The following is a 25,443-nucleotide window of genomic DNA, read 5'->3' on the forward strand; positions in this document are numbered from 1 at the left end:
GTTCTGCAGTGTGTAAAGAGGTAATAAATTAGAACGATATGAATTACCCCAGACCTCCACACCATAATTCAAAAATGGAAAAACAAGAGAATGATAGAGAAGGCGTTAATTAAATGTTTACAGCGTTTCGTAATCCCCACACATTTGGCCATCTTAGCCCTTACATGACTGATATGGGGTTTCCAGGATATCTTGTCGTCGATGATTATACCCCAGAAAGTTGTTTGTTCTACTCTCTCAATAGGGACATTGTCTATCATAAGTTGAACCGTTATATCGCTTTGACGTTTACCAAATAGCATGAATTTAGTTTTTTTCAAATTTAAAGACAATCTGTTTTTATCAAACCACTGTTTTAACTTTTTCAATTGTGTGATGACATAAGATATTCTGTAAATGTTCTCCTGAACAAATAATATTGGTGTCATCTGCAAAAAGTATACATTTCATAATTGTTGACACTCTATACTGCCCTACAAAGGCAAAAGACCATAACTCGCCAGAGTGCAGAACTGAGAAAAATGAATTTAAAGTTTATTTGTTGTCCAGCCAAATCTATTGTAGGTAGGATATTGAAAATTTGGCAATTATTTGTTTTTCTATGAAGTAATTTATCTACATACAAATATTTAGTTCAAACTTGACCTTTGACCCTTATTTGGAAGTTACTGTACTCTGCCTTTGCATTGCCTGTAAATAATACGGAGTAATGCCAAGGCAAAAGGCAGTAACTTCCATTTGATCAATCAATTGGTTTATGGTCACTATACAAAATCAGTATATGATAATAATGATACCATCTGCATACAATCTACTGATCATGGCACAATTAGGCTTGATGTAATATATAATATAATGTAAATGAGTATGAATTAATGTGTATTTGAAGGCATTACAAACTCGCACATCATTAGGCCCTATTTATTCCATTATGATTATGACAGGGGTGCCCACACTGTCTTGGAGATCTACTCCCTGGATGAATTATAATTATATATATAATTATTTAACCTATAGGTGGTTAAATACCTTCCAATGAAGCATTTGTCACAGTTTACACAACTATATTCTTATACCTGCAACAGCTAGGCTACAAGCTGTGTACAACCTGCATTTACTTGACTGCAAACTGTGATCACCGAAACATTAGGCTATGCTCTGCAGTCATATGATTCTTTGTGCTAGAAAAACGAGTCGTCTTAGAGATTTACAAATGCAAACCAACAGATGACGCCAAAGGAGTGAGCCATAATAGGCTATGGGGCTTTCATTTGTTGAGTCGGATGACAAATGCAGCCGGGACACAGAGACCCACTCGGAAAACGTGCTTCCAACGATCTCACTCAGAAAGACCAGCTGAAAATGTAGCTACATTACAGTGCTGCTCAAAGTAAGGGAAAGATTCAGCGTTAACTCGGAGCTAGGCTACTGGTCCAGTCACGTTATCCTTAGCCTACACAGCATTATCTGGCACTAATGTTAGCTAGCTAACAGTTAGCTATGAAGGTACGCTCCATCAATGCATAATGCTGCAGTAAACGGCAGGGTAAAAGCCCCAATGATGGCCTACAATGCGTTTTAAGGCTATTTTAACCGTTTTATGGCAAAACTAGCTATGATGTAGCTGTATTGTTGAATCTGCCTTTTCTCAGTTGGTCGACTCTGTAGTGTAGGCTACTACTGGGGGGGGGACGGTCCAAGTGAAATAGTGACAAAAAAAAATTATGGAAGGCCAGATGGGGCCAGTTGCAGGTAGATCGACTATTAAGTAATACTTAAAAAGTCATTAGTAAGTAGTTTACTAATCTCTTGTTCAGGATCTAAGGTGCAGTTTTAAATCATTAACCAATTATTAACAAACATTTAATAGGTAATTCATAATTAACTACTTAACTCGCATTGTTGAATTAACTACTTAATACTTAACTCGCATTAACTAATCGTTTGTGAATGATCTATTAACTATTTATAAGGGATAGTTATTTTAAAGTGTTACCGTAACCAGCAATCATAACTTGTACCAGCAATCTTGCAACTCGTACCAGCAATGTTGTAACTCGTACCTGCAATGTTGTAACCAGCAATGTTGTAACTCATACCAGCAATGCTGTAACCAGCAATGTTGTAGTTCGTACCACCAATGTTGTAGCTAGCGATGTTGTAGCTTGTACCAGCAATGTTGTAACCAGCAATGTTGTAACTTGTACCAGCAATGTTGTAACCATCAATGTTGTAACTCGTACCAGCAATGTTGTAACCAGTAATGTTGTAACTTGTACCAGCAATGTTGTAACCAGCAATGTTGTAACTCGTACCAGCAAAGTTGTAACCAGCAATGTTGTAACTCGTACCAGCAATGTTGTAGTCTCGTGAGCCAGACGAGTCGACTTCCGGCCCGGACTGTCAACGATGTCTGGTATTCAGACGCAGAAATTTTGATGAAGGAAGTTGGGGAAAAAACGGGCGGATATCTTGTCAAAATTCCGTAGAGAGTAGTAGACAGTCCGGACCGGAAGTGATGAGTTTTTTTTAAGCACTTCCTTTTACAAATTCCAAGCGGCTGAAGTCCAGACTCTCTCCTCCATAGAGAGTCTGGCTCCGAGACTAGCAATGTTGTAACCATCAATGTTGTAACTCATACAAGCAATGTTGTAACCAGCAGTGTTGTAACTTGTACCACTCTGCCCCAGAGCCTGTAATTCTCTCCTGTTTAGACGTTCTTTTTTAGGTGAGCTGCTGGTGGACATGCCATTGGCTTATACTTCAACCACATTTTACCTCCGGAAAACACACACACACCCTGCTAATGCCACCAGCCCAGACTGGCCCGGTTCGGACAAAGTCCAAGTTTGACGATTTGGAAAACTACAGCTCCAGTAGATTTCCAACACTGGTCACACTGGTCCCACTCCCGTTCGTGCTGTTGCAGCCTACACACACACACACACACACACACACACACACACACACACACACACACACACACACACACACACACACAAAAACCACAACGCACTCATCTGCCAGGAAGAGGTCAGACTAATGGCTGACTTTACGGCCCTCCAAGTCACACTCAACCACACACTTGCTCTCCCTCTGTCCCTCTCTCCCTCTCTCTCCATTTCTGTCTGTCCCACTCTTTCTTTTGCCCTCTGATTTACATAATATTTGATCATTAAAGTTACACACGCGCGCACACACACACACAGCTCTGACAGATGGCACCTCTGGCTGGGAGTCAGAGGAGAGCGGGAACGTGAGGAGACTGGGGGGAAAGATGAGAATTTTCTGGTAAACACACGCAAAAACACACACACGCACGCATGCACATAACACACACACACACTAATGCCATAATTATCCTGGGCACTGGCCCTGGCGTTAACCTGGGGAAAACCCCAGTGTGCCAGCTCACTGAACCTAGCGACCTACTGAAACCTCATTCAGTTTACACACACACGAACACACACGCACGCACACACACACACGCACATACACGCGGATGCACGCATGTGCACATAAACACACACACGCACGCACACAGATGCAAACACACGTGCATCACCAAACCACTATGGAGGAAGCAAATTTTTGTTTACATGAAAACAGTGCAAACTCATCAACCTCTCTCTCGCCCTCTCTCTCCTCTGCCCTCCCCTCTGTGTGTGTGTGTGTGTGTGTTTGTGTGTGTAGGGGAATTCAGAACATGTCTGTGTTGTCGGGCTGAGTTAACCTTGTAAAGCTCTGGGGCTGATTATCCTGCTATGACTCACAGAGACACTCACAGAGAGAGAGAGAGAGAGAGAGAGAGAGAGAGAGAGATGGAGGGATGTAGGGAAAGAGAGAGAGAAAGGGAGGGAGAGGGAGAGAGGGAGAAAGAGAGAGAGGGAGGGTGAGAGAACGAGAGGGAGAGAGAGAGAGAGAGGAGGAGAGAGAGCGAGAGAGGTGAACTCAGTGCACAAGAACCCAACAACCAGGGCACTCGTTATAAAACACACACCAGAGCACTACAACACTCCACATCCAGGCACGCCGGCCGACACACACACACACACACACACACACACACACACACACACACACACACACACACAGACAGTGCGATGACAGTTGGGATCAGCTGAGGTCTAAAACAGGCGCCGGTTTACGCCCCCTCACACCCCAGCTGACCAGGATGACCCGCGGGGTCCGGTCGGACCGTGTCCCGGAACCAGTAGGGGGGTAAGTGTGTAAGTAAACACACCGGGCTGTCATGGACGGACCTGGACCGGCGCTGTTGACGCCTCCGGTCCACATCCGCTCCGACGGTGTTGCATAACGTTTCCCGTCCGTGGACTACGACGCACGAAGGCGTCGCACGAAGACATTTCAGCCAGGAAGAATACAGGAGGCGCGCGCGCGCACACACACACACACACACACACACATTAGACATACTTTCTCCCTTGCTGTCTCTCTCACACACACACACGTATATACACTAGACAGACACCTCTCCCTCTCTCACAAACATGCGCACGCGCGCACACACACACGCACGCACGCACACGCACGCACGCACACACAGTGAGCAGCAGTGCAGAGCAATGTCAGTGTGTCCGTGTGACCACACATTCAGAACAGAGCACTAACACAGCTTATATAAGTGAGAGAGAGAGACGAGGAGAGAGAGAGAGAGAGAGAGAGAGAGAGAGAGAGAGAGACATAAAGGGTGTGGAGAACGGAGGGACAGGGAAATGGGAAGACTGGGAGAGTTAGATGTGAGATGGAAAGAGCGTGTAAGAATAAGGGGAGAGAGAGAGAGAGAGGGAGGGAGAGAGAGAGAGAGGGAGGGAGAGAGAGGGGGAGGGAGAGGGAGAGAGGGGGACAGGGCAAGAGGGTAGGTGAAGTGTTGAAGCAGACGGGAGAGGAGAGAGGGGACAGGGACAGGGAAGAGAGAGACAGAGAGAGAGACAGAGAGAGAGATGGCTGTTAAGCTAAAGGGGTCAGACAGTCTGTCTGGGTCAGTGAGCATTAGTGTTGAGGCCTAACCCCCCCCACCCCCACCCACAACCTTTCACAGCCCGGCGGCTGCACCACATGAGGACTGGCTGTGTCCACCCTGACCGTACAGCACAGTGGCCACGTCCAGTACTGCCCGGCCGGTGATGGCACACACGGGTCGCTCCCACACACACAGCCTCCCGCTCCCACAGACAGCCATGGGGACATGCAGATACGGCCCACCTCTTACACACACACACACACACACACACACACACACACACACACACACACACACACACACACACACACACACACACACACACACACACACACACACACACACACACACACACACACACACACACACACACACACACACACACACACGGCATTTGCCCTTGGCATGGTTCACGGCACATGTGATTCGTGTGAACATATTTATGTGGATATGACAACAAAAACAAAGAGAGAGAGGGAGGGGGACAGAGGGAGGGGGAGAAAGAGAGCACGAGAGAGAGGAGGAGGAGAGAGAGGGGACAGGAGTGACCTGTTTCACAGGTGTGAAAACCGAGGTTATGAAAGTTTAATAAGGTACAGTAAGGTACAGACCAATCGAAGGCTGTCCATCTCGTACCTACTTCTGCTCACACAGCAGTTTCTCTCATGCGTGTGTTCGCGTGCGTGCGCCCAACACTAAACAGTAAAAAGCCAGCGATTAGTGCGTGAGTGCCTGCTAGTCAGTTTACAGGGGGAATAATCCCAGATTACCACACAGAACCGAGCATCGAACGTTCCTCATCAAACCACTCGGCTGGAACAACGGTGTTGAGGGGCGGACCTGTGCAGGCGCTCTGAACAGCATTGACAAACGCTCGGGCACAACCCTGTAGACTGGGGGGGAGAACGTGAGATTGGGAGTGGCTGGAGGGGAGGGGGGGGGATTGGGAGTGGCGGGAGGGGAGGGGGGGGGGGGGTGGGAGAGGGTGGACATCGCGACCCGATCCGGACGTCCAAATTGAGTGGTGATCCCGCTCGTCCGGCGGCTGCACGGAAGCGAGCGTTCTCCGTTCTCCTCCTCCCGCCTCTAAATCAAACCAATAAAGCCAGGAGGGTTTTCGGCGGGTGGGTGGGCGGGCGTATCGGCCTCCGCACACATTCATATGGGCGGGGGGGAGGGCTCAGCAAACAAACTCCGGAGTGATTTTTCCCTCCCGGAGAAATCCTGCAAATATTAATATCTATGGGATTCACACGCAAATCCTCACCTCGCTCTCTGCCAGGGAATGAGATCATATTAAGGACAGGGGAGAGGAGAGAGGAGAGAGAGAGAGAGAGAAGGAGAGAGAGATGAGGAGAGATGAGGAGAGAAGAGGTTATGAGAGGTGAAGAGATGAGAAGAGAGGAGAGAAGAAAGGAGAGAGGATATAAGAGATGAGAGTAGAGAAAAGAGAATAGAGAGGATATGAGAGGAGAAGAGATGAGGAGAGAGAGGAGAGGCGAGGCGAGGAGAGAGGAGACGTAGAGGAGAGTCAGTGCCAAACCAAACCAAAGTTTTGTCCACCACAGCCAGCCAGTCTGAGGAGGGCTAAAGCAGGAGTTTGGTTTTAGACCCACGTTGTTCCAGAACTTTGTAAACCTGAGCCAGGAGCCTAAACCTCAACTGCTAATCTAAACGACCGTATTCGAACCCCTAGCTGGTACCGCGGTCCTCCAGCGACCGCCATGCTGGACCGTGGCTGGCCCCGCGTTCAGCTTGATGGGATGACTTCCCGCAGATCGGATGATTAATGTGCCCAGTCCAAGATTCTGAGTGAGATGGATGCTTGCTTGCAAACTCATCCACGCCTAATCTTTCATCCTTACAGTAGATTATGACACAAAGTCCAGACGCGCGCGCGTGCGCGCGCGCACACACACACACACACACACACACACACACACACACACACACGTCCTCAACCTTTTTAATAGGCACACGCTCGGTCAAAGTAATGTTTCCTTAATGGAATTAACCGCGGCTCGGGAGCGACCGGCTCTGTGAGGAGCGGACAGGTCCCCTCAGGTCACTCGGCTAAGTAACCCTGGTTAAGCAACCCAGATGCAAATGAGATGCAAATGACGGTAAAACGGAACACTGGTTAATTTGGTTTCCTGACATTCCAAACAGTCACTGGGGAGCCCTATGCAAATCGCATGCAAACGAGCCCTGTCCGGCTGCGCCCGGATTGGTCGAAGGGGTCGCTGCCAATGGGCGGGGTCCGTGTCTAGTTTTGTCTATGCAAATATTTGCTGTTTCCATGTGGGAACTTAAGACTGTAAAGGCAAGGAGGTTAAGAGGGAGATGAGGGCAGGGAGTGTGTGAGTGAGGCGCTTCCCTCAGCACTGGCGTGGCGTTTTCCTAATGGAAAAATACTGGGCAAGACACAGCCTGAGGTAGAGCCGGTGGAGGAGGGAGGGAAGGAGGGAGGGAGGGAGGGCAGGCTCCTCGTACCACCCAGCCCGGCCACAGATACCGTACGGGCTGCCTGACAGCACTCGACTCCAGCAGGAAGCTCGAGTCGAGTGGCGGCGCCTCAAACACTCCGACCGCCCGAACCTCCTGCGCTTCTTATAGAAATGTCGGCTCCAAAGCGGAGAGGAGCTCCGGAGCCTAAATAGAAACAGCGCCGGGTGCCTATTTAAGTCCAAGTCAAGCACCGCTGCCTCGCAGTGCCAAACGCAAAACACCCACCCCCCCCCCCGGACCAGCCAAACACAACACCCCCCCCCCGGACCAGCCAAACACAACACGCCCCCCCTGGACCAGCCAAACACAACACAACACACCCCCCCCCCCCCGGACCTGCCAAGCCCAACACGCCCCCCGAGCATTCCGTCAGCACTTCTCACAGCCTCTTGTTTTGCTTTGTTATGCTGTTTAAACCTCGCCAGGGAGGGAAAACGCTCACCGAGGGCCATCTTCACAAGGTGCCGGTAAAGGGGGCGGGGGGGGTATACTGTGATATGGAGACAAACCGCACACTCGTCTCTAGACACCCCCCAAAAAAGTTTTAATTGGACAGTTTCAGCCGTAGTCTTTGTCGAAGTCTTGAGACTTTTTAACCCTCCCTGAGGGGAAACTCGCCTTCTTGTTCTTCTCGAGCACAGGGTTAGGGTTAGGGTCAAGGGTCGAGCACCGGGTGAGCCAGCGTGACCGGCACCCCAGGGTGGTATGAGCTGGCGTTGGGGTTAAGTGCCTTGCTCAAGGGCACAGCGGTAGGCAGCCCTCCGTTAACCCGTTAAGATCCCACCTTGTCAAGTGACGAGATACTGTGCAGCCGTATATTAAATCATAATTACAATAGATAATATATTGTATATTATATACTGCCTTTCCAGACGCTCGAAGTGCTGTTAGAGGACATTGTGTCCAAACACGCACCCGACCTGATGGGGTCAAACCCGTGAAGACTAGCCACTAAAGAGAGTGACAGGGGACAATCACTTTCACTAATGTTCAGTCAATACTGAGATGTACTGTATAGATCCCACAGACTAAGGGTAGAGCTGTATTGATCAGTTGAACTTATGTCACCCTGTCTCCTTACAGCATATATACTCTGTGTGTGTGTGTGTTTTGTGTGATTAAAGCAGTCTCCCTCCCCAGGCTATTGTAGTGTATAAGGTCCTATTCTGTGTGTTCTCTGTACATGGACCACCATAGTGTTTGTGTGTGTCCGTGCAGTGGAACAGCATATCTACCACTGTGTAGAGCGTGATCCTCATTCTACGTGTGTGTGTGTGTGTGTGTGTGTGTGAGTGAGACAGATCACACGCCTCCCGTCCCATTCTCTCCCCTCCTCGCTTACTCATTCACAAGACCCAAAATGTTCCGGGGCGAGCCGATTGGTCAACAGCCAGCTACGCTGAAAGACGCTGCACTCTCGGCAGCCAATAGGACGATCGTAGTAGTAGTACTCTCTCTTTTTTTGAGCCCTCCGTCTCTCCTCTCTCTCTCTGCCTGTGCTGGTGCCACAGGGAGCAGTAGACACACACCGCAGAGCGCTGAGCAGCAGGGCGGACATGTTTGTGGCGGGCAGACCTTGAAAGAACCGCCCCGTCGTCGAGGTGTGGAGCACTACGCTCAGAAGCAGGGGTCTGGAGGGGGAGGGGGGGGGCGATGTTCAGAGTCAACTCCCCGTTCGGTCTCCTAGACCTCCGTTCGTCCTCGGTGGCGGCGGTTTGGGCCCGGCTCACCCATTAGGCCGCTATTGGCATGAACGTGTTAGAGGCCATTCAAAGATTAAACGCCACTGACTGATTGACTGATAGATTGATTGACGGGTCGATCGCATCAGAGCCCCCTGACCGGGGTAGAACAAAAACAACGAAAGCGCACGTGAATCAATAACAATGGTCCAGTGGCTTTCCATGAACTTAGAATCTGTGTGTGTGTGTGTGTCAGGGTAAGTGGGGAACTGGGTTAAGTGCGTCTGAATGGGACTTCGGAGGTTCAACACTGCCACCTATAGCCGGGTGGCGGTACTGCGGGCGGTTTGGTGGATTACATCATCGGGCCCTCGCGGATGCTTCCTCTCACACAATGACAGCAGCGAGAGCGGCAGGATGTGGAGTAATGCGTCCTTCAGATCCGAGGGGAGGCGCAGGAAGCGCGAGTGCGGGGGGTAAACAGCGCGCACGCCGGAGGAGGCAGGCTGGGAACGCAGGTGGCGTCTGCGCTACAGGTTTGAACTAAAGCCAGGGATCTCTAGAGATCCGCTCACAGGTGTGCGAACCACCGCCCAGGGGACGCGGAGCAGGACGCGGCCTGCGATGTGGGCTGTACTCGGTATCATCACACTTCACTGTCTCGTGAGCATAACCTTGAAGTGTACTGGCGGCCGTAATGTGAACAGGACATGGACATCGGCTCGTCTTTTCCACCGGGATGCTCTTTCTTAGCTGCGCCTCAACTTAAGATTGCATTTCGAAGTACTGAATCAGTACTGACTGACTATAGGACGCACCACATTCACATCACACTGCACACACCATACACACACACAACACTCTGCACACTCACTGTATGAACACTGACCACTACTTATTGTATATTGTTTAGCTGATCCTTTTTTTGCGCTAGCATTTGGCACTCGCTCTTTGCACTGTCCTGTCTTTGCACTGTCCTGTCTCGTCCCTGCACCCTGTCCAATGTCTCCATGTTATGCACCACCACCCAAAGCAAATTCCTAGTATGTTGAGAAACTACATGGCAAAACAAATTCTGATAGCTCACATGTATTGCAAAGCAGGTCAGTTATGAAAAAGGACACAAAAAGAATGACATCATAAGAGCTCAGGTTAAGAAGGAAGGGAGGGGTGTCTCTTGGATGTTCAATAGTTGTTTCCCCAATAGTGAAAGACCCTATTCAAGTATGCATGGTCTGTGAGTATGCTGCCCCCTAGTGTTGATAGACAGCATCGTATACTGAAGGAGTGCAGGTGAGCGGGTGGCGTAGCTCACAGTGGGTCAAAGGTTAAAGGGACATCAGGGTCACGGCAAGGAGCGTCACACCTACACACCAGTGCTCACCCCCTCAACGTCCAACGTTCAGCTGTAAGCTTCAGCCCAAGCTCCAGAGGTCCCTGACCACAACACCAACCCCCTAATCCTATCTTAACCTCAAACCCCCCACCCCACAATGTTATCCCCCAACCTACGACCCCTAAACCAAAACCCCTTGAGTGAACTGGAAATTTCTCAATCCCTCCACCCAAGAACTCGCTCTTAAATACCAGTGAGGTGAATGTCACAAACGTTTGAGAGAAAGGATACCACCATATTGAAAATAGAAAGCAGGGTAACTTTATACACCAATCACAATTCAGATTTTTTACATTTTATTTCTTTAAACATGTTCACTCGGTATACAAACAGCTCCCCAAACACAGACAGAACACAACCCCTCTCTGTGGATACCCAGACTAGTTCCAACCCCCTAGCCCTGGAGGACCAGGAAACAAGGATGGGAGGGGAGGGCGGGGTCAGGGAGGTCTCCGTGCCAACCACAGGTTCAGGTACTGAACTGAACGTAAGGCCGACTACCAAGCCGCAGCCAGCAGGTCCTGAACGCCCTGAACTCCCTGTGTCAGAGCAGTTTGTCGACTCGCTGCATTCTCAACCCCCGTTCTACGCTCGACTCCCAACACCACACAATCTGACACTCACGTCCGGCCTAGTGTTTCAAAATACATCCAAACGGACCTAAATTCCAACTCAAACCGCAAAATATAATTTTACAAAAAACAAAAAAAAACGGGAGATCCGCAATTCACAAATAACCGGGCAGCTCAGAGTTGCGTGGGAATCTCCGTGTGCAGAGGAAAAGGTCCTGTGTTCAGAACCAACAAACGCATCGTGGAACGCCAAGTCAACTGCTGAAAGAATGGGTTTCTGCTAACCGACCACTAGCTTCGGCTGCAGCTGGACGGTAACCGGAAACGATGGTCCTCGATAAAGCGCCAATCTTTAACACGGCAGTGAGCAGCACGTCGGCATAGACCAGAGTAGCCCTGGTTACCCAGGAAGAGCAGCGTTACATTAGAACAGGCACACCCAAGCTATTCCCATGATGCTCGATGGTTGACGGGGAAACGGATGGCCTTCCTGTGCAACCGGTCATCGTGGTTCTTACAGAACTCGGACACGGCAGTGGCCAGGTCACGTCACACGCCCGTTCTTCTAGACGAACACAGTGCAAAAGGCACAGGTTGACGCAGAGGGAAAGCTGTTCGTCTGCATCGCAAACACAGGGTGCAGTTGGACAGCAGTGTTACGCTCTAGAAAAAGACATTAAAGAAAACAGAGATGGCTTCCGATTGGTCACCTGACCAGACTGAGGTGGATTCTGATTTATCAACAGCTAGCATGGCCGTTTTGTTTTTTCTCCAGAGGCAGGTCAGAAAACAAAATCATAACGGTGTCCCGTTGGTTATCAGTTCAAAACACAAACTTGGTACAGAACAGAGATGATACAGAATGTTAATTCCTCTATGATGACATGCAGAAAACACAACCATCAAGGTACTAGAACAAGTTCCTTTCTCACAACATTCTGTCCAACGTCTCACTGGGTTCCCAGTGTTCCACAGCGTGTAAATGCAAGTTCACAAAACAAATCAAACACACCAAGGAATCATCAAGCATATGAACACATTTCATAATTGCCTGTTAGGTTGGCGCTAATAGCAAAATACCGTCTTGGAAATGGTACCTTCGGCGCATAAATTGACTTATGCCTACATGTGAAGAGATTGAAGCTTTGCAGATTTTTAAAATGGCTTCTATACAACTGAATATTCAATGTCCACGTTACAATTCTCACCCGATCGCAACAAAGTTCTGAGACAATTAGACTCAAGATGGCTTGGTTGGGATATGAAAGTCTATGACTGAAATGTCGAGTTGTGAGCTCTCAAAATCAGACAATGCCCAAATGTGATCTTAAGCATGAGTGGTAAGAATCATTAACAAAATATTAGTAAACACAGCTACAAATTCAAGGGTAGAGGCGGATAAATACTCCCATCAGCGTGGGCAGGAGGGGGGGAGTGACAGCGGACATTCATTTCAAATCAATACAACTCATAGAAAAAGATTAGTTGACAGTATTCACTAGCCTCCACCGTCCTGATCTTGCGAGCTCATATTCTGTCTCTCGCAGATCAGTCTAGCCTTCCCGCATCTAGAACGATTTCCAGAAATTACCTAATTTGCGACTGGACCAATCAGGGACTGCATTCTAACTACCGTTCTGTCCCAGAGTGTAACGCAACTCCTGATTGGGTCCCGTAGTTGACGGCGTGAAGCACAGGCCACCAGCAAAACAACAGTCTAACGGCGTCTCCTGAAGCAACGAGAGCTAGTCAATAAGTCTAGTAGAATAAACAGCCATAAGTGCAGTTATCGCAGAAATTGACTCAATAACAACAACAAAACTAGAGCGCTACGAGTTTCTTGGCGGAAAATACAATTTTGCTGTTCTTCCAACTGGATTTGGCAAGAGTTACGTTACACTGATTGGCTGAAGGAGTCCGTCTACGCTCCCGTCCACTGATAAGAGTTCTAGATGGGGGAAGACCAAACTGATCTGGGGAGAAACTGAACGAGAGCTTGCGAGATCAGGACGGTCTCACGACTGAGGCTACGTTTTTAGTTCCATTTTAAACTATTTCATTTCAAGTAAACACTACTGGGGTCCTGAGAATAGATCAATTAAAGGAGGAATAAATCAATGGATGATGCTTGACTAGCTAGCTGCAGAGGCCAGCAGTGGGCTAGCCAACACTGCATATTCAACATGGTGTGGGCAAAAGGGGATATATTCACGTATACAAAGGAGGCACAGAGTTGAGTCCTTTGCTCATCCCTGGGTCTAGAAACAGAGGCTTTGGATGGCAGTAGAGAACACACACTAGACCTGCCACACACACGCACACACACACACACACACACACACACACACACGGACAGCAATATCACACTCTCTGGTCGAGGAACAACTACAACACTGAGCATTCCAACGTCAACGTCCGCGTTTTGGCAAGCGTCCCCTGTCCTTTGGAAGTCTTCACGTCAGAGATACCGCACGTGACGGGAAGACCAGTCTGAAGGGAAGACCGGTCTTAAGGAAAGACCAGTCTGAAAGGAAGACCATTCGGGTCCCCCTACACATTCACTTCAACGCTTGGAAGGTCAGGGGAGTCTTGCAGCATTTAAGCCCGGAGAAGCATCGCGGTCCTGGGGTCCCTGACTAGGCCCGCTCCCCTCCTGACCACAGGAGAACCACGAGACCCCTTCCCCTATTAAAGTACATTTAGAACCACACTTCCCGGATTCATGAGCTCTGTGTTTGGACAGTAGAGGTTCAGAACTCAAAGCACACAGCTGGCCTTACAGGACTCTGATTCTTGGCATGTAACAGCTTGCCACGAGGAGGGGGCGGGGTTGAGATGTCATGGCGCCCGTCAGTGCAAACCCTGAGCGGGGAGGAGGCGGGGGGGGGGGTCCCTGCCCGCCTCTCGAAATCATACAGCCGCATAGGTCCGGCCACACTCCAAAATGGCGGAGTCCTCAAAATGGCCTCCGGGCTGCAGTCTAGTTTGGCGCGCGGGGGCTCAGAGCAGGTCCTCCAGGGGCAGGCGGCCCAGGTCGTAGGAGGAGAAGAGGTCGCTGATGCCCTCGTCCTCCCCCAGGCTCAGGAGGTAGTCCTCCCCGCCCAGGGAGAGGGGCGGGGGGGGGGACAGTGCCACGAAGGGCTCCTGCTCCCGGTCGCCGGGGCGGGGTTGCAGGGAGGCGAGGGAGGAGGAGGTGGGCAGGGGCGGGACTGGTGTGACCGTCACCGCCGGGCAGTCTGGGAGTCTGGAGAGGGGGTTGGAGAAACCGTTACTACTACTGGTGGGCCGGTCAGCACCGTCTGGAGGGAGATTAGTGCCGGAGCAGAAGAGAGAGAGAGAGAAAGGAAGAGAGAGAAAAAAAGGTGATGGAGGTGGAGAGAGAGAGAGAAAGAAAGGAGAAAAGCTGTGGAGTCCAACGGTGGGTCAAAATCCCGCGACATTCTAACACTGGACACCCCCAGAGCAGCAGTGTAAGGTTAGGTGTAAAAAGGTTGGGTTTGGAATTAGGCCACTAGGTACCTCATTCAACAAGAAGAGTCCTCTTCAGCGGCAATCCTTACCTTGTGACACCTTCACAAAGGACGCGGGGGGTGTCGGCGAAGCGTGGTCGCCGTTGACCGCGGGGGCGTGGCCGCCCTGGCTGCCGTTGAAGCCGGAGGGCTGGGGGTCATCAGAGCAGAGGAACACCTCGATGGGGCCCTGGGTGCTGCAGAGGTGGACCTGGAGGCTCTGTGGAAAACACACACACACGCGCGGTTAGAACACTGCCCCTCCCAACTCGCAAAGTCGATCGCAGAAGCAATGCTGGTAGATCTCAAGCCATAAAAAAAAAAAAAAAGGTGACTTGACGAGGTGTTCAAGTTGGTTGAGCGGAACGCAAATTGCATAGTAGACCCGTCAGGTCACCCCTCCTTTCCCAAATGAGCAACTTTTGCCTCCTTAATCTACTTTGTAGATTACAAGTGTGACAGTTTTGTACTGCAGCTTAGCTGGCTAGCTGAGTGTTTTGTTCGTGTGGGCTGATTTCATTATGTTTAGGCTTGTATGTATGGTGAGAACTTACTTTCACTTTTCAGGGCTCCACGCTAAGGTTTTTTTTCCACTTGCCCGGTCTGGCAAGTGGGTCAGAAATCTACTGGCCCAAAGTCATTTTTTTACTGGCCCAAACTCATATTTCGCATTCGCCTCCATGTTGGCATGTTGTCTGACTCTGTGAGAAAGACTGTCACCTACACGTCACATACTCTGTAGGCGCTACTCAATCTTGATTGGCGGAATGGCACATTCAAATCAAAATCGGGCAAAAAAACTTTTTATGTTCAAAGTAAACTACGCTGTCTTATTTTTTTTATTTTTTTTAAACACGCTGAGCAGTGAAAAAATGCAGCCGTTTACTGGCCCCGGACCATCGGGCAACCGTTATTGTTGAGCCCTGCTTTTTAAGCGTGAAATACCGTAGCTGGTCATTTGGCGAAAAGTCACCAAAGGTTCTAAAGAAATTGCCGTCTTTGAGATTCGGCATGTCAAGTCTCACGGGAAGACGGGCGTATCGAAAACGTGGCTTAGCCTGCAGGGCAGCGGCGGGTACGGCTCGCGGTTCTTCAACGTGATGAAGATCGAAACATTATTGAATGAACTATTAGGAACGGTCTATTTCTCATACGCTCCGGTGTGGGACTCTACTCCTCATTCGCACTCCGGTTTGTCCTGCGCCTGGTCTGCATAGTGGTTAAGCAAGCCCTTTCTCTCCTTTTCAAATAGGGGTTTTTAACGTACCTCCTCCGGGTGAGGAACCTCCAGCTTGGTCTCCGCCGGCGCTTTGATCACGATCACCGTCTGGTTCCTCAGGCTCTGGATCTTGCGCACGTCTTCGTAGTTCAGATACGCGAACGTGGGGGCCGGCGCGGTCAAGGAAAGATACCGCGGAAAACAGACATACACATCCATCACCCGCCACAAACAGAAACGAGAGCCTCGAGGGAGGGAGGGAGGGAGAGGGAAGGAAGGAGAGGGGGGGGGGGGGGGGGAGATGGAGGGAGAGAGAGAGAGGGAGGGAGGAAGGGAAGGAGAGAGAGAGGGGGAGGGAGAGACAGAGGGAGGGAGAGACAGAGGGAGGGAGAGAGAGGGAGAGCAGAGGTGCAAACCGATCACAGGTGAAAAAGGTGACAAAACATGCAAACCCATACATACAGATCAAACAAATGACCTATTTTGCGGCTATTTTCACCTCAAGGTGACAAGTCTGCACCCCTGGGAGAGTGAGGGAGGGAGAGAGAGAGGGAGGGAGAAAGAGGGAAGGAAAGAGAGGGAGGGAGGGAGAAAGAGGGAAGGAAAGAGAGAGCAGTGTAATGAAGGATATCTATTGTTGAATTTGTCCTCCGTCATCTGCTGGACGTTGCGCACGCCGGTCTGGATGAGCTCGTCCAGCCTCTTCTCCTCCAGGGTGAGCGCGTGGATCTCGTCCCCCAGAGTTCGGCTCCTGTCCGCCGGGCCGCCATGCGGGTTCAGGTTGCACCCCCTACACACACACACACACACTTCATCATCCTGCGAGTCTATGCGACAGAACAGTCGCTACCATCAAGGTGAACCTTGTTAGTAATGTATATCATCTCGCACACACACTCACGCCATACTTACACCCACTGGATGTTGTTCTTGGACTTCTTCTTGATGAGGTGGACGCCCTCCAGCACGTTGGTGATGTCATAGAGGCGCCTCTTCTGGACCTTGAGCGTCTCTGCGGCCTCGTTGAGGTCCACCACGCCGTCGCGGGAGCACGACAGCAGCTGCAGGAACTTCTGGGTCAGCAGGCCCAGCGACGTGTCATAGCGGGTCTTCTCCAGGAGCTTTGTCGCTGCTGAGGGGGGGGGGGGTGGGGGACACGTCACCACCGACAACAACCACCACCATGGACAACGGGCCCCCACTGCTGGGAGTAGAGTTAGATGTCTCTAACACAACGACAACACTAACATGCCGTGTTGGCATCTAGTCCCAAAGCATTTGCCTCAAAAGTCTTACTCTTGGCCCCCGAGATGGAGGGGGGTGAGGTCCTTCTAGCTCTGGCGGCGCCGCTGACGTCATCCATGTAGAGCTGCTCGCTCTCCTCCAGCTCCAACCTGCGCTTCGCTGCCTGAGAGCACCAGAGAGAGAGAGAGTCAGTAGAGAACAAGTTCATAGGAATGTGGTTTACTGTAGAACGTCACTCATACAGTGTGTGTGGAATTTTTATGTACGGAATTATATAGTATTCCAATATATGTAATAATTTAAGATGATTCTTAGCTGTGGTTAGTTAACCTGGTGGGCAGGCAACTTGCATACCCCTCCCCCTCGTGGGTGCAGTAGCTAGGTAGATGGCTGACAAATCTTTGCTAGCACAGCTTGCTAACCATGTGTTTTATTCAATTTACGTTCATCGATACAAGTAGTGTACAAACGCACTGTGTTGCTCGTGTGCAATCACCCTCGATCAGCTTTGTTTTAAAGCTATTGCGGCTGTTTGCTAATGTTAGCTAGGGATTAGCGGTAACTGGGGGATGGCAAGAAAGCTCGCCCCAGTGCTGTAGTGGGAGAAAAACATTCCCCACCCCCCTCCAAGCGTCATTTAAGGCCTAGCTTCTCGAGGTCTGGCAGCGTGGAAAATGACAAATAATACAGCAAAAAGACGCCAGTATCGAGTTTAATATCAAGACCCTACATGTATATGCAAAAACTGAAATTTCCTGAAGGTTAAAGCATTCTCAAAATAAACGAGAATCGAAAACTTCGCAAAGTTTTCGAAGTGGCGAGATGCAAACCAACTGGGTGGATAGCGAGCTGGCCAGTTTCACTACTGTACATCAGCAACGTGCTGCTAGCTGGCTGATTTAGCCATTTATCCGGCTAGCATCAAATGTAATATCTGCATCTATGTCTAGCCACTGGCTTAGGAGGCTAGCTAGCTTAGCAAGATTTAAAAAGTGATGTCGACGGTGAGCTAGCCAACAAGGAACAACAAGCTACAAAGCAAGCTAAAAAGCTAAATAAGTGGACGAGGTACCACGTTAACAACTAATGTAGCTTTTCGTGACGCTTTAGCCTTAATTCGAGCATTCGGCCAATTTAGCTTAGCAAAATAAAGCCACTTCATTATCAGAGTTTAAAAAGCAAATGTTATGCTAGCTACTGTGCTAGCATCGTAGATAACCTGTCAGTAGCTAGCCAGCTAGCTAAAATGGCTATTCGAATTAACAGACCAGTGTAAATTATACAGCATCAAAATGATACATTCGTTGCACAGAAGAAAGCGACAATGCCAGTTGGATTTACCGGTGGTCGTCCGAGTGGAGTTCTCTGTCCTGTCCCGTTGGTTGACGGTGCGCTGGGGGTTGCGTACAGCAGACTCCCTGTCGGGTCGGGGAGACCAACATTAGTGGTCTGATTAACACTTGACGAGGGGGTTATTATCTGGATGTATGTACCAGCGGGATACCGGTCGGTCAGAGCCGCTAGAACCGAGGTTTTGTCGACAGAGGAGCCCCCGACCCCTGAAATGATGACTTTCTCTGGGACCGAGGCTACCCCCTTTCTCATCGCGGCTTGAATATGCCCTTTTGTCCCTCCGTAACTTCAGAGCTTTTTTCCACGAAAGCCGCCGTGGCTCAACACAAAATAATCACAATAAACATGAGAACGCCATCTTATGAGACTGATGCGTACATATTATTAAATGTGAAGTGTCTAGGATAAGCAGATGCAACGGATTTAATTCGGTCGCGAGTTCCTCTCCGTCGGCTGGAAAAATGGTTCCAGGAAGCTGACAATGAATGAGGGGATGCAGTTTACGCGCGAAGGCCCTCCCGCGAAACTCAGATTTCCCGGGACATTTTTAAACGGTATTTGCATACCCCTTACGATTGGTCAGCGTTCCGGCAGTCTGTGTCTGTGCGTAATAACGCAATCTTAGGCAACCAATGGACGAGGATACAGACACACAAAAGGAGTGTCTTACTTATTTGGAGAAGAAAATGATCCCACTTCTGGCAGATTAGAGATTACAGTTCAAATGAATTTTTAGAAAATAACATGCATTCATAATTTTGCACCACAAACTACTATACTATATTGTAAGTCAAATCAGTGTAATTAATTCTGAAGTCTTAAATCGAAATAAATTTTATTCAAACATTTCACCCCAACTGTGTTACTATGCACCAACTATGACCTGGTGTCCCTCTACTATTCTCTAAATGTCTAATAGAACACACATTAAGGAATCAAATAATTTCACATTTTATCATAGTACTTGAAAACAAGTATTAATGAATGGTTCAAATGTATAAAATACTTATAAAATACAGTGGGAAATACAAAGGATGACAGTCTGACAATGAAAACTCATTCACTCACTCAACAGATGGGGAATCGTACAAGCATTTGCCTCACTTAAGCACACAAATGATGATTCAGGTAACCTGGCCTTCCGGAACCAGAGCTGCCCACCTAGGCCCCGTAGAAAACCCTGTCTCAGTCATCAAACGTGATCTTCTTCCCCTGGAAGGCCTGGATCTGTCCCTGCTGCTCTTTCCTCTTCTTGCTAGCCTCCCATGACGGGTGCAACGCCTGCTGTGGTGCATGATGGGAAGAAGCGCCTGGACCCCTGCGGTCATGCGGCCTGGCAACGTCACCTCTGCCCCGTCCCCTCCCCCTCCCGGTGGCTGAGCCCCTGTCACGTGACTTGGGACCTGCGTTGTTGTCGTTGCCACCATGGTGATGCTCGGCTTCGCTGTTGAACCTTGGTAGAGCCGACTTCCTCTCCGTCCCTCTGCCCTGCTTCTGAAACCTCGGTCCGTCTTTAGAGAACCTGTCTGGCCCACCGCCCCTTTGGCCGCCTCGGTTCTGAAAGCCCCTACCCCTTCCGTGACCCACTCCCCTGCCTCCCCCACCCCGGCTCTGCCCTCCTCCTCCCCTGGAACCGGACCCAGTGGACAGGGAGGAGCAGAACACTGACTCCAGCTTGGCGGCTTTGGAGGTCAGTGGGTCTACAGAGTCCGTTTCCAGCTCCCTCTTCTTCTCCCTCTCTGGTGCAGAGCTGCTTTTCTTCTTCTTGAACCTTTTAACTTTACCCACAAAGAAGTCGTCGTCGCCACTCTCCTCTGACAGGGAGGACTGCTTCTGGAAGCGCTCCTCTGTGCTGTCGTCAAAGTACTCTTTCTCCTCTTCTTCATCGCTGGACGACTCCTCCCCCTCCTTGCACTCTGGCTCTTTCGTTCCCAGTTCGCGGTTTTGTTTCTTCTCCGAGGCCACGGTCTCTTTCTCCACCCGCACAGTTACTTTCATGCCTGCTTTCGTGTTTTCAGTAAGATCCTGCATATCTCTGTCCTGTGCTGTTGCGGCGCACGGCGTGACTGAAGCGTCAGGGCTGGCCTGAGTCGCCTCATGCCGAGCGTCAGTTCCGGGGGACGCCTCCTCTCCCTGGATGAGCGCTGTTGCATCAGCGGGTGACCTCTCCTCTTCAGCCGCTACATCAACCGTTGCATTTTCACTCTCTTTGAGTACACCGTCTTCGGCATCATCCTCCATTTCCACCTCCTCCTCCTCCTGCTTCTTCTCCTCCTCCTCTTCCTCCTCATCCTCTAACTCCTCCATCCTCGCCTCCTCCTGTGTCCCTCCTTCTCCGTCACGCTCCTCGGACTGAGCGGTCACCTCCTCAGGCTTGTTTTCACCCTCTCCCTTCTTCTGTCCGGATTTATTCATCCTCTCTTCTTTGAAGGCCCTGATGGCGGCGTTGATGGCGTCTATCTTCTTGCTGAACTGCGGGTGGCTGGCGATGCGGGCCGTGGCCCGGTCAGAGAGCTTGGAGGACGGGTCTTTGCACACCACCTCGAAGCTCAGGGTCTTCAGCAGGGCAGCCTTGGTGACCTAACAAACAGATCAGATGTGAGCCGTATATACAGTATTGCTGAGTTTTTGAACTAAAAGCACAGAAAAAGGTTAGAGAAAATTTACCCTTCCACAAACAGACAATGTTTAGAAACAAAGGTAAGTTTGTTTTTTTAAAGAAAACAATTATAATACCAATCACCATTTCCCCATCACCCCTCGCCCCCCCCCCCCACACACACACACTCACCCAACAAAGTTGAATCAAACCATTTAAAGTCCTGTCTCCTCTCCTATCCTCTCCGTTCTCCTCTCCTCTCCTACTGTCTCCTCTCCTGTCTCGTCTCCTCCTGTCTCCTCTCCTCATCTCCTGTCTCCTCATCTCCTGTCTCTTCTCCTCACCTCCTGTATCCTCTGCTCCTGTCCGATTTCATCCCATTGAATTTTTATTTTTTTTAGCTCTGAATGAGAAAGGTAGCTTAAAAATGTTTTATTTCATAGTGGTGTTTCAAATTGCCACTTCACAAGAGCTCCCGTTTCTTGGCATATTAAAGGAGCAGTAAAGGGAAAATGCATGTTTAGCCCCGTTTTAAAGTTACTTATGATCATATACAATGGTTCAGATCAAAACGTTGACAAAGCTAGCATTTTCGAGAAAATTGATAATTGCTCTACCACCGTTTTGGTCATACAATGGATGTGGATGGGCATCTTGAAAAATCATTAAAAAACATGTTAAACTCTCGATTTCAAAGACAAGAAGCTCACCGAGGGTGTAATTGGTGTCCGTTGGTGTTCTACATTACAGTCATTTAGCAGACGCTTTTATCCAAAGCAACTAACAATAATTGCATTTAACGTAGGAAGAGCCAATGTACTACTACTTGCCAGAACTCACAAGTGCATCTTCTTTCTAAAACAAGTGACTAAGAGCATAATCTAGTGCTGAAGGCAAAGTTCAAGAATCACAATCTAAAGTACAGTGCAATATAATATAATACAATAAGTGCTTAGGTGGGAGGATTGTTGTAGTACTTCTTGAAGAGATGAGTTTTGAGCCTGCGACGAAAGATGGGCAGCGACTCTGCTGTCCTGACATCAGTGGGCAGTTCATTCCACCACTGCGGGGCCAGGACAGAAGAGCCGTGACCGTGTCGATCGACCGCAGGGGCCTCGGAGTGACGAGGCAACCAGTCGCCCTGAGGTAGCAAAGCGTAGCGGTCGGGAGGGGGTGTAGGGTTTGACCATGGCCTGGAGGTAGGAGGGGGCTGTTCCTTTCATTGCCCTGTAGGTTAGCGCCAGAGTTTTAAACTGGATGCGAGCCGCTACAGGGAGCCAGTGTAGGGAACGGAGGAGGGAAGTTGTGTGGGAGAATTTGGGGTGGTTGAACACCAGGCGAGCAGCAGCTTTCTGGACAAGTTCCAGAGGTTTAATGGCTGACGCCGGTGCCCCAGCGAGGAGGGAGTTGCAGTAGTCCAGGCGGGAGATGACCAGGGCCTGGATGAGTACCTGCGCCGTTTCATTAGTGAGGAAAGGGCGAATCCTCCTGATGTTGTAGAGCATGAATCTGCAGGAACGTGTGACGGATGTGACATGTGAGGAAAATGACAGTTGGTCATCCAGGGTCACACCCAGATTCCTCGCAGTCCGAGTCACCACTGTGTCTTCAATGGTGATGGCCAGGTCCCGGTGCGGACAGCCCTTCCCCGGGAGGAACAGCAGCTCAGTCTTGTCCAGATTGAGCTTGAGGTGATGTGTCGTCATCCACTCCGAGATGACGTTCTGACATCAAATTTGCCGCAAAGTATTCTCCTGTAGGGTTTTATTGATAATTTTATGAAATCCATTGACCTGTATTGAAGCGACCGTTGTAGATGTGTAGATCAATCCGCAGAGGGGATTCAGGAAGCGGAACTACTTACGGTAGCTATTGTTATTGTTTATGTTGCTAGGCTACCTAGTTTGCAGAAGTTTACACACGTATGTGTTGCGACTAAATAGTTATGTGCTAAATATTTTAAAAAGCATTTCCAGATGAACTAGAATCTTATTTTATGGCGAATTATATGTCAGAACGCCAACTAGCACCTAGGTGAGTTTCTTGTCTTTGAAATCGAGTTTAACATGTTTTGGAATGATTTTTCAAGATGCCCATCCACATCCATTGTATGACCAAAACGGTGGTAGAGCAATTATCAACTTTCTCGAAAATGCTAGCTTTGTCAACGTTTTGATCTGAACCATTGTATATGATCATAAGTAACCGTAAAACAGGGCTAAACATGCATTTTCCCTTTACTACTCCTTTAAGCACCTCGGTTTGGTGTTCGTCTTTGAATTGCCTATTTTGCCTATTTTCACTGTCAACTTTTTTGGTCACATTTGAACATGCCATTTTAGGCATATTAGACATAACTGAGGCTTAAACTCAGCTCAGCTACTAGCCAGCTAACTGCAGACGAAGCTAACGTTAGCTGCGATGTCAACTCCCCATCTGCACTGTCAACTCACATGACCCCAGTGTTGCCAGATCGGACTAGTCTGGGGCCTTTCTCGTTCGGTGTTGTTTCACCGGTCTAGAGCGGAAGCGTGATGATACATTGCATAATCATCCGGTCTGGACCGGAAGAAGAACAGTTGTTGTAATGTTTTTACTGTAGGCTGCACATGGTGAAGTTTTGAGTAGATAACATTCGCGATGGCATCACCAGGCATAACACCGACAAAAATTGTAAAAGAAGATGCGAGGAGAACTACCGGTTAAGGAAAAATAAAGTGAGCGGATGTTGGAGGCGGGCTCTACAGGCTCGAGCCGGATGATGGGGCGGGCTTAAGGCAGTGAAGTAAATAGATACCAGGCTCTTCTCCCCGAGGAGAGACTGCTGACGCAAGGCTAGATCGGACTGACAATTTCCCAACCGCCCAATGTGATCAAAGGTAGCCCACATAGGCGGAAAACATCCACATCTCACAACACGGCCAACGCCAACCCCTCAAAGCAGAGGACATTCGAAGTGTTGCTTGCAGTGGAGAAAGCGGATTTACTTTTTGCGTCATGTCGATGTCTCGGAAATAATACTATGAAAAGTATAATTTGCTCAGAGTCTGGGGACAGTTGTGGTTCGATCTGGAATCGGACTGGAGTCCGGACTTTGAGGATGGATGCTCTATAACTGGAATTTAAAACAAGTCCTGGTGAATACTGAATAGCCCAGGACATAGCTGTGTGTCCTCTCTGTATGCGTCTCTGCCTCCATTACATGCATAAAGACAGCAGCACTCACTTGGTCTGGTTTGAGGGCTTTCATCTCGTGGATCTCCTCCAGCAGCCTGGCGGCCCGTCTTCTGTTCCTCTCCAGATCGTCCTCGGTTCCCTTCTTCTTCTTCAGGATGGTTATAATTCTGGTCAACCTCCTGATGATCAGAACTCGCACCCTCTTCACCTCCTTCCTCATCCTCACCACCTCGTTGTTGAGGTTCAGAACGTCAGGCGTCGTCTTCTTTTCGGTGGCAGGCATCTGCTTTTTCTTCTTCTTCCTTTCAGACGCAGGCATGCGCCTTTTCTTCTTCTTTTTTTCAATAGCTGACATCTGAGGATCGGTTAGCGAGAAAGAAAAGTAAACAGTCAAGACACCAAGGTTCAAGTCAGTGCATTTGCAAAGACACGAAGCCCCAAGACCCATCTTTATGGTGCGTTCGTTTGTGGTCGGAGGTGGCAAGTCGCAAGTGGCAAAATACCTACCTCCGACCTGTGTGCATTCGAACTATAGCGAATGATATGATGATGATATATGATATTGACGTCAGCCGGCAACTGGGGGCTGAGAAACATATCCGAATTTGCGACGAGGAAGTGCGAGTTCATGCGGTGTTTTATTTAATCATTCCTAGTAGCAAGTCGCAATTTGCCACCTCCCAGTTATAAACGAACGCTCCATTAGTGTGGGTAGCAAAGATGGTCTTTGGTGCTGACGAGCTAGCTAGCAACATTAGCTAGCTACATGGTTTCTTACAACGGTCAAATATCATCATGGGAAGAGGTCTATTCTCCACTCTATCGCTTTACATTCCATCTATTTTAACAGCTTGGACCAAAAGTTCAACTCATACTTTTTGAGTCTACTGCTATTTATTAGCTAGCTAGCTTACTAGCCTGTAGCAACAACAAACGTGGCTAAGCAAGCATGGGATAAGTTGTGGTATGGTGGTGAGTGACAACGGGCAACCATTCACGGTATCGAAGAGGTGGCAACATTATCAACGAGACCAACTACACAATATACATAGCATCTACGTGAAACTACTTGGGTTTAAAACGTACCTTCAATATGTAGTTTTAACATAAATTGTGTGAGAGATGTCTTCCAGCCTAGTGGACTAGGGTGCAGCCATTTCCCTTACGTTCCGTACGTCACCATGACGTCAACACGCTGC

General features: G+C 49.2%; 2 protein-coding genes across 2 annotated transcripts; both read right to left on the bottom strand.

Annotated features, from left to right (window-relative positions):
- Positions 1–14,142: 14,142 nt before the first annotated feature.
- On the bottom strand, positions 14,143–18,720 carry e2f3 (E2F transcription factor 3; the record flags this gene model as incomplete). The annotated part of the gene is made up of 8 exons (XM_084455587.1): positions 14,143–14,441; positions 14,703–14,871; positions 15,919–16,115; positions 16,485–16,660; positions 16,783–17,002; positions 17,167–17,274; positions 18,457–18,533; positions 18,620–18,720. The coding sequence occupies 8 exons, from the start codon at positions 18,718–18,720 to the stop codon at positions 14,143–14,145; spliced, it is 1,347 nt and encodes a 448-aa protein (XP_084311713.1).
- Positions 18,721–19,343: 623 nt separating this feature from the next.
- On the bottom strand, positions 19,344–25,415 carry srfbp1 (serum response factor binding protein 1). The gene is made up of 3 exons (XM_084455588.1): positions 25,331–25,415; positions 24,294–24,599; positions 19,344–21,048 (listed from the first exon to the last, which is right to left on the bottom strand). The coding sequence occupies exons 2-3, from the start codon at positions 24,597–24,599 to the stop codon at positions 19,654–19,656; spliced, it is 1,701 nt and encodes a 566-aa protein (XP_084311714.1). The 5' UTR covers positions 25,331–25,415; the 3' UTR covers positions 19,344–19,653.
- Between the last annotated feature and the right edge of the window lie 28 nt (positions 25,416–25,443).

Source organism: Borostomias antarcticus (assembly GCF_949987555.1).
Source record: "Borostomias antarcticus genome assembly, chromosome: 21".
In the NCBI taxonomy this organism is placed as follows: Eukaryota; Metazoa; Chordata; class Actinopteri; order Stomiiformes; family Stomiidae; genus Borostomias; species Borostomias antarcticus.